Genomic DNA, 15,806 nt, shown 5'->3' with positions numbered 1-15,806 from the left:
CCGTAGGTTGCTAAGATTCATTGAGGCCAAAGTGAGGCAGAATTTACTTCCATGTGGAAGGGAGACAGCTTGTGCAAAAGTTCAGAGATAGGAATGAAAGAATGAATGAAGTAAGTATTAAGTGCTTACAATGTGCCAAAGCACTGTGGATACCAAGAGAAAAATGAGAATCCCTGCCCTCGGCAAGCTTCCATTCTATTACATGTGGAAGGCTTCAGATTCAAGTTAGATGGAAAAGCTCCATGTACATGCCCCATGCCCTGGGGCAAAGCAGATGTTGATACTTCTTAAATGCCATTTCCACTAATAAAATATCAATTTCTGATTCTAACCCATTTGCTAGTGCCAAGATCTTAGGTGGAAAGAGCATTGATTACTGGGTACTGAAGAGTAGCTGTGACTGTAGTGCTTGCAGGGACAGTGACCATTGCTTCCCAGGATGATGTCTAAGGGCTCTTGGAGATCTTAGGAGAGATGGTGGTTTGACTTGCCTGGTACAGACTGCCTTCTGTCTTGGGATTCTTGGGTCCTTTGCCTTGGGGTTCTTTGCCATCCATCTCACTTGTCTTGTGAGGCGGACTGCTGTATTTGAGGAACACAAAGAATATCGTTTTGGCTCTACAGTAGTGTGGGGAGGAGTGTAATGTATAATAATCTTGAAAAGGTAGGCTGACACAAGGAAGGAAAAGGCTTTAAATGTCAAAGAAGTTTGCATTTGGTCCTAGAGGGAGCCACTGTAATTCATTTAGCAAGGGAATGCCATATGGTGCCATTGTTTTAGGAAAATGAGAAGAGACGGGAAGACTTTCAAATAGTTTGGGCAAGAAGTGATTAAGAAAAATAGGGTAGTGGTTGTGTGAGTAGAGATAAGGGATAAATGAATACAGCTTGTGCCAGCTAAAGACTCAGTTAAATTTTCACTGTGTGCATTACACTTCTGAAATTGGTAAATACTATGAGTCAGGGCTTGGTTTATAATTTTTTTTAATTGTGTAGACTTGAGAAAGTATTTGAGAAAATGTTAATGCAGATTAAATCTAAAAGTGTGTTGCTAGTATTTTTTTTTCAGAGAGCTGATTATTAAAACATTTACCATTTACCCTGGAAGTGATAGATGTGGTAGAGTTAGAATGGACAAGTCTTAGTAACTGATTGGTTTGTGGAGGATGACCTAGCTTATCCCCTGATCTTTTTTTTAAAAACCTTTACTTACTTACAATACTGTGTATTGGTTCCAAGGCAGAAGAGTGGTGAGGGCTAGGCAATGGGGGTTAAGTGATTTGCCCAGGGTCACACAGCTAGAAAGTGTCTGAGGCCTGTCTAAATCCAACAACGTGTCCTTTCCCTTCTTTGCAGAGAAAAATGTGGTGTTAGATATAAAGAAGGTAGGCTATCCACAGTTTGGAACTTGGTCACTGTTTGTAATGTTTTGTCAGTGGAACTGTATTTATTACTTAAAGGTTGGTTTTCCTTCCTTCCCTCTGCTTATTCCCCCAGTAAGAAATGCTGATGATTTTTTGGTAGCTGATATTGCATATATTAGTATCCAACCCCTCTACTCTTTAGTTATTTAGCCATGGGCTGACAGCTAGGCTCAGAAATGAGATTTGAATCCAAGTCCTCCTGATTTCAAGTAATTGTCTGTATGCTCGTCATCCTCTATATCTTCTATCCTCTGGAATTTGGTCTCTCATCTCTAATAAGGGAGCTTTCAGCTTTATCTTGGCTTGAACCAGGCCTACCTTCACTATTCAATCATTAACAAACCACAGTTTGGTAGCACATTCTCCTTTCTAGGTCTTCTTTGTGTAGAATATAAACTTTGTGAAGGTAGGAACTGTCTTCTTAGCTGTCCTGTTTGTAGCCTTGGAACTTAACACAGTCCCTAGAATACAGTAAGTAATTAATAAGTGCTTTTCATTTGTTCATTGAGTCCAGCGCACACTCTTCATTGCACTGTTCCATTCATTCTGACTAATAAAGGGATATTGTAATTCTTGGAGCTTCTTTGTGATCTCTCTTATTTAAGGGCCTAGATCTGTAATGTCATTGGTGCTCAACTGTAAATTGTTGACATTACTACAATTTTTGTTCTTGAAGAGTTGGCTGGGACCTCAAAAGTTTAAGTGATTTTCTCAGGCTCATCCAGAGGCAGGATTGAACTTGGGTCTTACCAGCTCTGAGGCTGCAGTTCTCTTTATTCATTACTCCTAGTTGCCTTCTTTGCATCTCCAAAGTCCATTCAATTAATTTTCAAATCATGTATTAAAGATAAAAAATCAGTGCTATATATTATAAGGTGATATGGGTTAGGCAGTGGTTGTTAAAGTGACTTGCCCAGGGTCACCCAGCTAGGCAGTATCTGAGTTCAGATTTGAAGTCAGGACCTCCTGTCTCTTGGCCTGGCTCTCAATCCACTAAGCCACCTAGCTGTCCTATGGCCCCTTTCCCTCATTTCCCCTTTTAGTTGTTTTAAATTACATTTTATTTTTTAAATATTTGGTAATGTTTTTTAACTCAGTTAAAATATTTGACCAATGAGAAAACCTCATTCCCTTGAGTATACTTGAAATGTGGTAGGAAATGTACTTAGTAGATACCAGGTTAGAATTACTATTCTTAAAAGTAAGAAATACTCCTTTGAAGAGTACAATTCAAAAACTTGGTTCTTGTAAATTTTGGTCATTATTCTCTATTACTGATTGCAACTTGGAGGCCCCTACCCTATCAGCCAGCCTAGGCTCCAGCATGGCAAGACTGAGGTTTGTTCTTTTTTTGGCCCAGTAAGGTCATGAATGCAAAGTTATGACGGCATCTCCTGCTTACCCACCCCCACCCCCTGCTGTGACTTGCTACTTGGTGGTTTTAGAAACCTTGGGAATGATGGAGCATGGGAGAATAGGGAATCCCTACACTTTGGATGTAAAGATCATATAAGTTTTTATCATACAAGTGCATAAAAGGCCATAAACGCAACCTGGGTCAGTTATCTTGACCTTTTAGAATATCGTATGTTTTTATTTCTAATTGATTAAGAAATCAAGTTTTCTCTTTCTGGACTTTTCACATTTTTACATGTTTTTATATAGAGTTTTAAGTTCCTTGAGGATAGCCTCCCTTTTTTCATTTTTTCATTTCATTTTTACCTATGCACCTAACCTACTCCCTTTCACACAGAGGGAAAATAATATGCCTTTTAGGTAGTGTTGTATTATATTTAAACATCCACAAAAGGAGTTCTGGGTAAAAAAGAACGACACGTCCATATTCTGCATTTAGTCTTAAAAACTACTTTTTCCTGTTCTTAGTCAATGTTTACATGTTAAATTGTAGGAGATATTATTTCTATCTGAATCATGAGGTCCAATTTCTGAGTATTTACCAGCATGATGCAATGAAAACATTGAAACTGGGGTCCTAAACTCTGGTTTTGTCACTATTTCAATACTGGAACTCAGTCAGGTCATTTAACCTCAGAGCCTTGTTTTTTTTTTTCATAAGGAAAATGGAAATTATGATACTAGGATTTTTTTATTAAAAGGCTCTGCTATAAGGCAATGTAAACTTTTGTCATCAAATAAAATTGTTTAAATTATGTTGTAAGACTTTTTTTAAAGTTCTAAATATAAATATATATAAAGCAAGAATAAATTTAAAAAACCCTTATCTTTTGTATTAGAATCAATACTAAGTATTGGTTCCCAGACTGAAGAGTGGTATGGGCTAGCCAATTAGGGTAAATGACTTGCCCAGGGTCACATAACTAGGCAGTGACTGATACCAGGTTTGAACTCAGGACCCCGCCTGTATTCACTGAGCTATCTAGCTGCCCCATAAATCCATTTTTAATATATTATAGACTAAAGGTGGAAAAGCAAGTTACTACTGTGCCATTCAATTATAAAACACTTTGTAAGTACTTGCTATGTGTGAAGACTATGCTGGTTGTAGGCATACAAAGAGGTAAGAAACGGCTTTCCTGGCTCTGGGAGCTTATATTGAACACACCTAGAAGGAGTATATTTAGAGGTACAGCAAGTAGGTACTCAGGTTGGCAAATATAAGACAATTTGAGTAGGGAGGAAGCACTAACTTCTGAGAGTAGACTTTCTATATGTGTGGAGGAGTCTGAGCTGAACCTTAAAAGGTGGAAATTGAGAATATATGGGTATAGAAGCCTATATCTGAGGGAACTGAAGAAAATACCAGAGTTAGAAAAAAAGTCCCCAGACTGTACTTGGGGGATGCCTTACAATTGGGTAACTTTGTACTTTTTATATTTTGACATATTCTTGTGGCCTGTCACATCATAATGTAAGCTCATTCTAAGTGGGGATTGTTTCCTTCCTTGTATCTCTAGTGCCTAGCACAGGGCCTGGCATACACATGCCAGTTGGTTGGTTGATGATTGATTGATCTTGCAGGAAAGAGGTAGGAGGAGTCTTAAGAGTCAGTGTCTCAGAAGTCCCTGGAGGGGAGCCTGTTCTGAAAGGGAGAATGGTGGCCAGTAGTATCCAGTGCTGCAGAGATCTAGTATTGAGAGCTGAGAGGTGAGAAGTTTTCTAAATGGTCCGGTTGGAATCCAGCTTGCCAGGGGTTATTCTCTGGTATTTGGAGTTCATTTGACAGCTATACTGGAAAAGCTAATCTGCAAACAAAAGCCCTGTGAATAGGGGAGCTCAGGAAAAGGCTGGCTTACTTCAAAAGAGATTTTGTTTTTACAAAATTCAACAGATGACTCTAGACCTGTATGGTGAGGGGGTTGGGTAAGAGAGAGCCACATTTGGTGGTGGTCAGGGGCAAGTTTGGCTATGGATACAAATCCTGGATAGAAGCTGAATTGACAACTCTCTTAAGTCTGGGTTTTCACCTTAGGGTTGTTGTTTTTGTTTTCCATTTTATTATTACCTGGAAATGTGCCCATCCAACACTCATTTCTGTTTACCTTGAAGAAGCCTCATTATGTATTAGGAGCCCGCCTCCCTACCCCTCCATTTGGAATCAAGAGAGTCAGCATCTAATGCTGTCTCTAGCATCTTCACCTCTTCCAGCTTAGTTTCATTGCCAGTAAAATAGGGATAATATGATACCTATTTCACTTGTTTGTTTGTTTGTTTGTTTTTTTAACTCTTAACCTGCTGACTTAGAACTTAATTATTAGTTCCAAGGCATAAGAATGGAAAGGGTGAAGCAATTGAGGTCAAGACTTGTCCAGGGTCACCCAGTTAAAAAGTATCTGAAGGGAAATTTGAACCTAGAACCTCCTGTGTCTCCAGGACTGACTGACTATCCACAGAACCCACCTAGCTGCCTCTTTTATTTCACTGATTTTGAAGTAAATCTATAATGGTGACTCCTTTGAAAGGTTATCATTGTATCTGCAGTAGTGGAGTCAAAGCACTGGAGTTAGGTTCTTGGACCTATCACTTCCTACCTGTTTGGCTTTGGGGAAAGCATTGAAGTCCTCTGGCTCAGTTTTTCATTTGTAAACTGGGGAAGTTGGGCCAGATAGCTTTGAAAGTCTCCTTCACCCTAAAACAGTGGTCCTTGTGAATTACTCTGGTAAGAGGTTCATTCACCTGTAAGCCATGTAACTAGTAAATGGCAAGGCTAGGGCTTTAACAACCCAATCTCTTGACTCTACTCCTGGAAATTGTATCCCTCAAAAAGTAATTTCCATACTTGTAAGAGTTGGGGAGAATTACTTACCTACTTTTCATCAGGTTTAATGATCAGTTAACAACATCTAGCATTTATATAGCACTTAAGAGTTCGTAAAGTACTTTCGGTATTTTATTTCATTGGAGCCTCAAAACAATCTTGGGAGAAAGGAGCTATTATTATTTTACAAATGGGGGGAAAGGGCCTAGAGGAGTTAAGTGACTTGTCCAAGGTCACATAGCTAGTGGGTGACAAGTTCGATTTGAACCCAGGTCTTTCTGACTTCAAGTCTAATGTGCCACCTAGCTGCCAAGAATAAACCTTTATTAATTACATATTGTATGTGAGATGCTCTGCTGGTTAACCAGCTGCTGCTACAAAGGGAAAAGTCAGATGGACCTTGCCCCCAAGAAGGTTATGTTTTATTATTAGAGACAGTATTAGTATATATAATCTCATTGAGGTAGGGAGGAAGGCATTGGCAATCTGAGAGAAGTGGAGAGGTTCATGTAGTTGTTGTCATTTGAACTTATAATAATAGAATTTCCTTATTGCATTAGTTGGGTTATGTTGTGGGTAAAATCTTTTCCTCTTTTTTTGGGAGGGTCTTATAATCTCACTGGACTGTGGGAACCTCTTTTGATAGATCTTATCTGTAACTTGAGAGAGTTGCCAGGGGCACTGAGAGGTTGGTAACTTTTGTGGTCATTAGCCAGCTAGCCAGTGAAGGAGAGTGGATTTGAACTCATGCTCAAATAATGCCTGCCTTCATGGGATCAAGATGTTTTTAACAAATAATATTTGAAAATCTACATTTTCAAAAACAATTCAATTAGAATCTGGTTACTTGCTTTACAGAATATTTATTATCTTTAGAGTTCCTTTAAGTAAAATGTTCCCTCAAACCATTTAAAAACAAAATTCTAGTGAGAAAAAATTGAAGTGACCCTTTTTCAGTCTATTTTTGAGTAAAAGTATAGCTCTGTAGTGAAAGCCTCTTATAACACATTTTGATTCTCTCCCTGAATATTTCGTTGTTATAATAAGATTAGCTAACATCTCAATGCTACTTAATGTTACATTATTCCTTCTCCTTTGATCCTTACTACAACCCTGGAGGATAGGTGCTGTCATTATTCCCATTTTTATAAGTAAAGAAACCCTTGCCCAGAGTCACACAGCTAGTAAGTGTCTGAGGCCAGATTGTACTTGGGTCTTCTTGGCTCCAGACCCAGGGTACCCCATTGCTGCCCACTTCCAGTGACTATATTCATCTTTCTAAAACACTTATTTAAACATATCTCTTCCCTGCTTAAAAATCTTCAATAACTGCATATCCCATTTGATCAGGAGTCAAAAAACCCAGATGGTTCTAGATATGCTTCTGCCACTAATTAGCAGTGTGTGCTGGGGCACATCACCAACTAAACCTCCTGAGGGCCTATTCTAGCCCTTTTGTAAAATGAGAGCTTTGGATGAAGTGATAGTCAAGAGTTAGGCCTTACAAGCAAGAGTTCTTACTCTAGGGTCTGTGAACTTTTTTTTTTTAGATCTCAGTCATTGTATTTTCATATTGAGGCAGCTACCGGCATGTAATGGGTCCTGGAGTCAGGAAGACCAGAGTTCAAATGCAGTTTCAGACACTCAGCTGTGTGACCCTGGGCAAATAATTTAACCTTTTATCTCTGATTCTTTGCCATAAAATGGAGATAATAGCATCTACCTCAAAAGTTTGTTCTGAGGACCAAATGAGATTTTTTTTTAAGTCTTTACCACTGTCCAACAATGAATAGATACTATATAAATACTATATAAGGCCTTTCCCTCTCTTCCCTCCCATTTTTTTTTGTAATCCTTCATTTTATGCATTTAGAACATTATTTTGAAGATTCATAGTTTATTCTGGGGTTACCAAAGTTGTCCACCATACAAAAAGGTGAAGTGAACACTCCCCTCCTCCCCCTTGCCCTTTCCTTCCCTGGGATATGAGAGGAACAATGAAATAACAATATTACAGATGGTCCCAGAACTTTTGCTGGACCCTCAATACCTCCTGTGTTTTAACCCAAGCCAGTTTTTTCCAACATTATTTTTTATTACTTCATATCAACATTCCTTCACTGCTTTCAATTCACTTTCTTTTGTTGTTTCCATTAATAACACTTTGATTTGACTTAACTTCCCCAAAACATCCAAAGCACTCATACACATAGGCATTTCTCCCCAAATAAATCTTTTCCTTATTCCTGTCACCTGTTTTGTACTCTTATCTTCACTCACTTGATACCTAATCATTTGTTGCATTGGTCCAAATTCTTGCATTTTTGCATTCTTGGTCTGCCTTACAGGGTCTGTATTTCTTCTGCTTATCAAGATTTAAAGCCTTTTAGAAACAAACACTTTGCTTCTCCCTTTTTTGTATTCTCCTAAGCATTTAGCCTAATACTGAACATAGCAGACACTATCTAGATGTGCTTAGTGTCTTAGCTACCACCAACTCTCCCCAGCTTGTCCAAGGAGCTAACCAGGTCAAAACTGTTTACCTAATAATACTATTCTGGTTTTCTTCTTCATAACCCAAATAAATAAAAGCTCTTTGTAGGAGGTATGGGAGTCTTCAATGATTAAGAGTGTAGAGGTATAGAGGGATCCTGAAATCAAAACATTTGACAATTATTGGCTGATCTGCACCGGTAGAAGGTAAAATTCATGAGTTGGCCTGAATCTCTACAGACCAGCAACTTCCTCATTCCTAAAATGGCTTATCATCTTCTCTGTCCTTAAAACTCCAATCTTTTCTTCTTTGGTTCTACCTAGTCTGTGATGCAAGTCTCAGATAATACCTTCTTTGTAACTGATATCATTGGGTTTTTCTGTGTTTCACATGCTTGTGGTTAGAGCACATCCTTCCCTCCTTGTTCAGTGAAGGTCATTAGGGCAGATCCAGTGTTTTAACTCAACTTGTTATCTCAACTAAGCACAGAGCACAGTGGGTTTGCTCAGAGCAGATAGGGAATTAGGAGATGGTGAGGGAGCATGGGTTGTCACTGGCCTCCTGGCTGTTCTAGGAACAAGACACTCCCTTTCCGCTGCAGGCATTCTCCCTGGCTATCCCTCATGCCTGGAATGTACTCCCTCTTCCACTCCAACTACTCACCTCCCTGGCTTCTGTTAACTATTATCTACCTCCTATTGGAAACCTTCTTCATCCCTCTGAATTCCATTGCCATCCCTCTGCTAATCATTTCCCATTTATCCTAAATGTAGTTTGCCTTGTGTAGATTTGCATGTTGCTTCTTCCTTGTGAGCTCCATGACCACATGCCTTTTGTCTCTTTTTATATCCCTGGGCCTAACAATAGAAGTAGGCACTTAGTAATTTTTAGTAACAAAAAAGCAATCCTTAGGTTACCTAGCTGAAGAAAGTGGATGCTCACCTCAGTCCTGGCCAGAAATTAGTTCGTGGTCATGTTTTTGTGATTCACAGCCACAGAGATCACTTGGGATTGACAGCGAGTTAGAAAGGTGGGCTTTTGAATCAGGGAAAAGTCTTATTTTTGAAAATGCTGTTTACCTTCTCCAAAGTAATCTACGCACGCAACCTCTTCCTTTTCATGTCTGCCCCCAGCTTGTTTATTTGCTCTTATGTATCTCAGCTCTGTACACTAACTTCCCCATCTGACTGAGTTATAACATAGATAGTATATCATCCTTTATTCATGTGGTTTTTTCTGTATTGCTAGGCTCATTACTTTTTGAGTGGCCTTTTGGTGGCCTTTGGAGTGTTTCAAAGTGTCTTCTTTGGAATCATTCCATTTCATCCTTGTGTAGAACAGTCTTCCATGACATTGGAATATGCTTTTCACAAGCCTGGGCCAGTCTCCCTTCCAAGAGCATAATAGAGGCTAACAGTTCTAGAGGACAGTTAAACAAGAGTATTTCCATAGTGGTGTTGGTCAGGGATCTTGCATGATTTTTAAATGTACACAGAAGAGACAGTTGGAAGAAAACCTTTAAACCCATATTTTGCCCTGCTGTGTCAAGTACCTTTTGTGGGGGAGGGATAACTGACAAACCCACAATGGAATCTTGAAATCTCTACACCTTTCAGACATTGCTGTGATAAGAAGTGTAGTTTGCTGTAGAAAATTACCTATGAAAGTATTTCCCTCTCATATTTTTAAAAGATATCCTTGATTTATGAGTAGACCACTTTCATAGCAATTTTGTGGACGTGTGAAAGTAGGCATATGAAGTGGTGTTTGCTGATACTTTCTCACATTTGTCTTTTGGGGAGGGGGGAGGTGTCAATAACACTACTCAAGAATTTTATGATTTTTGTTGCCTCCAACAAAGATTTCTTCTTGTTCTAGTTTTTCATGACCACTACTAGGCTTACTTTCATATTCTCAAGGGACATATCCATTCTTTCTTAAAACCTTTGGAAATGATGGATGTTGAGTTTAAATATGATTGTTATACTATCATTAATACAAACATGCTAGCTAATCTTTTCTAACAACAACAATACTACAACTTTAATTTTTGAAAACTTTCCCTCCCAACAGCCATGCAAAATGGATAGTAAACATACCATTTCCCCCATTTTTACAATGAAGTTATTCATTGAAAGTTGAGTTGCCCATCTAATAGTGTCAAACCCAAATCTCCTGACTGAGCTGCTGCTCTATTGTTTAGACCATGTTGCCTCTCTTTGATTTCATGTCTATTTTGATCTTTTCCTTCCAGTTTTTTTTTTCCTGCAGTTATTCTGGGTGTTCTGATTTGGCATAAGATGGGTTTCACAGTGATCTTTTTTGGAGACTTCTTTTTACATTGCTGGTTTTTGCAGTGCCAGGCTAGGGATAGGGATAAGATTTATGCTTTTGTTGATAAATTGGGAACTTCTGATCAAGAAGTTCCCTCTGCAAATGCAGATCAGCATGTTCTTAGTAATGTATTTTTATTTTTACTTTTTGAGAGAGTTACTTGGAGGTAACTCTTACTTTGAGGTAAAAGATTTGGTCAGGCTCACAGCCTGGGTGTGTCCCAAATGAGACTTGGGGCTTCCACATTATGAGGCTAGCTTTTCAACCTCTACCCACCATCTCTGTAATAATTTACAAATGAGTTCATACTCTTGTTATCATATCTCTGGTTAGAAGATTCAATCTTGGTTGACAAATATTTGGTAGGCATTTTAGGCTGTGTCTCCCTTCACAGCAACTTTTAAATCTAACTCCTCTCTGTTCGCACAGCTACCCCCTTAGTTCAGGTCTTAGTCACCTCTTGCCTAGCTTATTGCAACAGCTTTTTCTTCACTGTTCTCCCTGCCCCAAATCTCCCCTATTCAGTCTATCCCACACCCTTGAGTTCGTAGTAATTTTCTGTTAGCACAAATCTGACTATGTGAATTAACCCTTTCCACCATGTATTTCTACCAGCTTTCTATTGTCTCAAGGGACAAATATAAACTCCTGCCCCAATTGGTTTTTAGCATTTCACTGAACATTACTTTATTCCTCTCACATTCTGCAGCTCAGCTTGGTTTTCAGAGATGACACTCCATCTCTTAGTTTCCATCCCTGAAAGTATACTTCCTCCTTATCTTCACTTCAAGCAATCCCTTCCTTTCCCCACCTCACAGTTTTATTGATTTTTCAAACTACTACAAACATTTAGAGATGTCTTGCTTTGTGAGAGGTCTCCTGTAACAAAGGAAAACTAAGACAGCAAAAACATCTGAAAGTTCATTCAGCATTTCATATCTGTAGCACCCTCACCTCCCTTTCCTGATCCCAATCACTGGTGTGACTGAAGTGACTTTTTGATATTTTTGCATATTAACTTTGCATTTATCCTGGATACATTTTTTTTGAATTACTGTTTTCCCCATGAGCATGTAAGTTCATTGCAAGTAGGAATTGTCTTAGTCCCCAGCCCTCCCAAAGTGCCTGGCACCTAGCAGGGATTTAATGGATACTTGTTGGTTTTGACTGATCTCTTACTGATTGGAGGAGCAGGCACATATTGAAACCTAGCAGGAAGCCTTGGTAATGAGGAAAACCCAAGTGTTCAAAGCAACTCTCAACTCTGACCTGCTGGGTTTGATGTCCTCTGGACCATCAGCAATCGTATCTATAGAACACTCAGCCCCATTTCACTGCATGCTGCCTCCTTTCTCCTGCACACCTCTTCTTAATTTTTGATGAATCCCTGACAAGCTACCCCCCAATCACCCTTTATAGAATTTGGGCAGTTCTTTTAAAGCCTGAAACTGCAGAACCCCCATTTTGGCTCTGGGCAACAAAGACCACAGGATTCTCCTTTGTTCTGTCACCTCAGCCTGTTCTTCAGTAGAGCAGAACCCCCAGTTTGGACCCTTGGGCATTGCAAGCCCAGTTCCTTCCTTCAATTTGGACTTGTTCTCACAGAAGAACAGAGGCAAAGCCTGGCATTTCCCCTGTTGAAAGTGGAGAGAACAGTAAAGAGCAGCTTCTCAAGCTGCCAAGCTCCTTCTAGTCAGGCCTTGCCCAGCCAGTCTGAAAACCTCTCAAAGCAGGTGAAAGATTCATTTTTAGCACTCTTACACTTCTTAGAGTCAATAATAAGTATTAATACTAAGCTAGGCAATTGGGATTAAGTGACTTGCTCAGTCACACAGCTAAGGAAGTGCCTGAGGTCACATTTGAACCCAGGACCTCCCATATCTAGTCCTGGCTCTCTGACCCCTGAGCTAGCTATCTTTATTGCTTCTTAACTCAGTTCCTTCACATCTACATTTTTCCCCCCACAACACCAGGGTCCACCTGACAGTTATGGAACCAGTGGTCTATATTTAATTTCTATAATCTCTAAATAATTATTTGATTTACCACTTTGTGAATTATAACTTCACAAATGAGGCATCTTTGGCATAATGGTTTACGCATTTGGAGAAAAGATCCGAGTTCAAATTTGCCTCAGACACTTGATAGCCTCTTAACCTTAGGCAAATGACTTGGCTTCTATCTGCCTCAGTTTCCTCATCTATAAAATGGTAATAGTACCTCTCACATGAGATAATATTTACAAAGTCTTTCTCAAGCACCATATAAATGTATTGTTGTAAATATATAACCTTTAGACATATTTTTCTATTCAGCTTCCCATTGATAGTAGCAGATGGTACTAAGCATCAGTTTGAGATTATCAATAAATAGTCTGTTGACCATTTATAAATTTTAAAATAGTAATTAATTAGTTAAGGATCATTAACATGTTGGAGGATGAGATCAGAATTCAAAACAATCCAAATAGGCCAAAACAAACCAGATAAAATAAGATGAAATTTAATAGAAATAAACATCAAGTCTTATACTTGACTTAAAAAGAGAGCAACATAGGTATTAGATGGAACATATGTATTCTTACATTTTGGTTTTCCTGAAGATGTGGGACTTTAGTGGATTACAATTTAGCTCAATATGAGTTAACATAATTTTTTGTAATCTAAGGCTGGATGAAGAGAAGGTTTCAGAATTAATAAGGAAATTAATAGTCTTGAATTCTACCTTTTTAGAGCATATATCTAGAGCATAATGTTCAGTTTGGGGTGTCATTTCAGCAAGGATATTTATGTTCCGAGAGAGGATTAAAAAAGGGTAGTAAAATGCTTAGGTCCTTGCTGCTTGATTTAATATTAGGACCAAATCTAATGGCATTTTCAATGCCTCTTTATAGATTATTTGGAAAGATTAGAAATACATATATTATTTTATGCAGGAACAACCCATTTCTGTGTTTAGTAGTGTACATTGAGATTATTTTAGTCATAAGGAAAGGGACTAGACCTGTGATTTTATTCATATAGATAATTCCCAACTCCCTTCTCCAAAGCCTTCTATGAAATTAGCTTCTTAGTTACTTGAGGTACTGAGATTTAAATGGCTTGCCCTGGATCATAGTATCAGAGGAAGGACTTATCTCCCTTTTCCAGGGCCAACTCTCTTATCTACTCTAGAGCAGCTGCCTCTATCAAATTTATAATAGCAAAATCTGAGTTATAAACTTAGAGAATGATTGCATTCTTTCCATCCCCAATTCAATCATTGTAAATTGTGAAGTTGAAAAAATAAGATTTTCTTTTCTAATTCATGAAGAGATAAAAAGGAAAATGAGAACTAAGTAGTATATACTCTTATTTTAATCTACCTAAAATATTATTTCTTATTTTTGTTAACAAGTCCCTCAATAGAAACGAGAAAGAGGGAAGTAGTTGGGGGAGAAGGTAGGTAAGAGAATTTATTTTAAAGAAAAAAATTTAGATTATATATATTATAACTGTTTCTACTTAAATGTGCTAACTTAAACATGTTTTTTATTTTGCATGGAATAATTTTTCAATTTTTATATTTTTATTTCTGGGGGAAAGGCAGTACCAGGGAATAAGCAGTGGATTTAACTGTATTGTACACCTGCAAGTAATTTTTAAAGTATCTTTATCAAAGATACATAGACTACTGCTAGAAGGCCCCTTAGAAGTAAGTCATCTGTCTAGCTCAAGCTACTTCCCAATATCAAATCTTTTCTATAAAAATCCCTGAGAATGATCACTTTGACTTTTCTACACCAAATAGCCAACTCATTTGCTTTTTTCATTTTTCCATTTTTCCCCTTGACTTTTCTTATATTTGATATTTAATGGTGGTAATTACATTCAAAATGAATAGTAAATTTGTACTCTAAACTTCATGTAGGGAATGGCATTGTTAAGCTTTGTTTCTCCCCCCAAAAAAATTAGTATAGCATAATAGATAAAGTCTTGAAATTATTATGAATATCTGAGTTAAAAGTTTTAACCTCTGACACAAACTGACTTTGTGGGTGATCCAATTGACCTTTCATTGACCTGAGTAACTCTCTTAATACTCTTACGTTAAAGCTAAGTTGGTGATAGCTAGAGTAGGAGTGTCTACACCAGGGATTTTCTCACACATATGAAATCACAAGTAGGAAACCCCACTTTGCCCCCCAAAATTCTCATTTTCTAGCAGAATGCATTGTATGTAGTAGGTATTTAATAAGTGTTTGTTGAACTGAATTAAATAATACAAATAGTATGTTAGTTTTCAAATTGGTTTAGTATACATACTGTTTCCTGACTCCTCATGTATCATTGCCTTTATAGTACACTGATAAAAGTAAGACTGAATGTTAAGTAGCGTAATCATCCTGGGCAGTTCTTTGTTGTTCTTTTCCCTTATTTTCTGTTTATTTTCCATATACTTATTTATTTTTCTTCCAATAAGAGTCCAGCTTCTTGAGAGGCCATTTTCATTTTTGACTTTGTATCCCCAGAATTGAGCACAGTGGTTCAAATGTAACAGACATGTGGCAGGTGCTCACTGATGACTCAGTGACTGAGTTGCCTTTCCTTTCATCTTACATGATATTTGGGTTTTTGAAAATGGAATATCTGTTTATATTCATGTGCATTACTTGTATGGTATCTTTAACTCTTTGAAGAAAAGGCTATAAAAATATAGTGAAGTATGAAGTAAACTGTAAACCATTCATATTTCAGACTAAATGACCACTTCACAATTCACCTGTTTCTTTTTTGGTGTTGAATAAAACCATTGTTATAGTTTGAAAAATGACTATCCGTAAAATAAGGTGTGAAAAGAATGAAACTATACTAAAAATTATTCAGTACTATGAATTAGACCTCTTCAAACACTGTTATAACTAGTGGTTTAAAGTTGATCTGCTTTTTGAAGTGACTATTTGAACAGATGTCATGAATATTTGTTTTTACCCTAACATTTTACCAAGAGAAGCCACAATTATTCACAACCTATTACGCTATGTAGAACAACCAAATCTCTTCTCATTCCAAAAAATTTCAGTATATTTCTAATAAGGAAGGCACAACACTAACTTTTATAATATTTGCAATTTTAGGAGTGTTTTAAGGGAAGCTGGGCCACTCACAAGTTACTACACAAGAAAGCAAGTAAGTAAAATCACATCTCTTCTGCTATAATAAGCATTCTATTCCAAATTTCAGTCCTCTATAGAGTGTAAGCTCCTTGAGGGCAGATGCTTTTAATTTTCACTTTGTCTCTATGTCCCTAGTATCTAGCATACAGTACTTGACACATA

General features: G+C 37.8%; 1 protein-coding gene across 1 annotated transcript in view; it reads left to right on the top strand.

Annotated features, from left to right (window-relative positions):
* The window catches only part of METAP1 (methionyl aminopeptidase 1), a 68,968-nt gene that overhangs the window by 13,655 nt on the left and 39,507 nt on the right, over positions 1–15,806 (top strand). The window contains exon 2 of the mRNA XM_001364086.5: positions 15,606–15,657. Coding sequence (XP_001364123.1) covers positions 15,606–15,657 — 52 coding nt within the window. The remainder of the gene's footprint in view (positions 1–15,605; positions 15,658–15,806) is intronic.

The sequence above is a fragment of the Monodelphis domestica genome, chromosome 6, assembly GCF_027887165.1.
Source record: "Monodelphis domestica isolate mMonDom1 chromosome 6, mMonDom1.pri, whole genome shotgun sequence".
Lineage (NCBI taxonomy): Eukaryota > Metazoa > Chordata > Mammalia > Didelphimorphia > Didelphidae > Monodelphis > Monodelphis domestica.
This window is presented reverse-complemented; position numbering and strand designations above follow the sequence as displayed.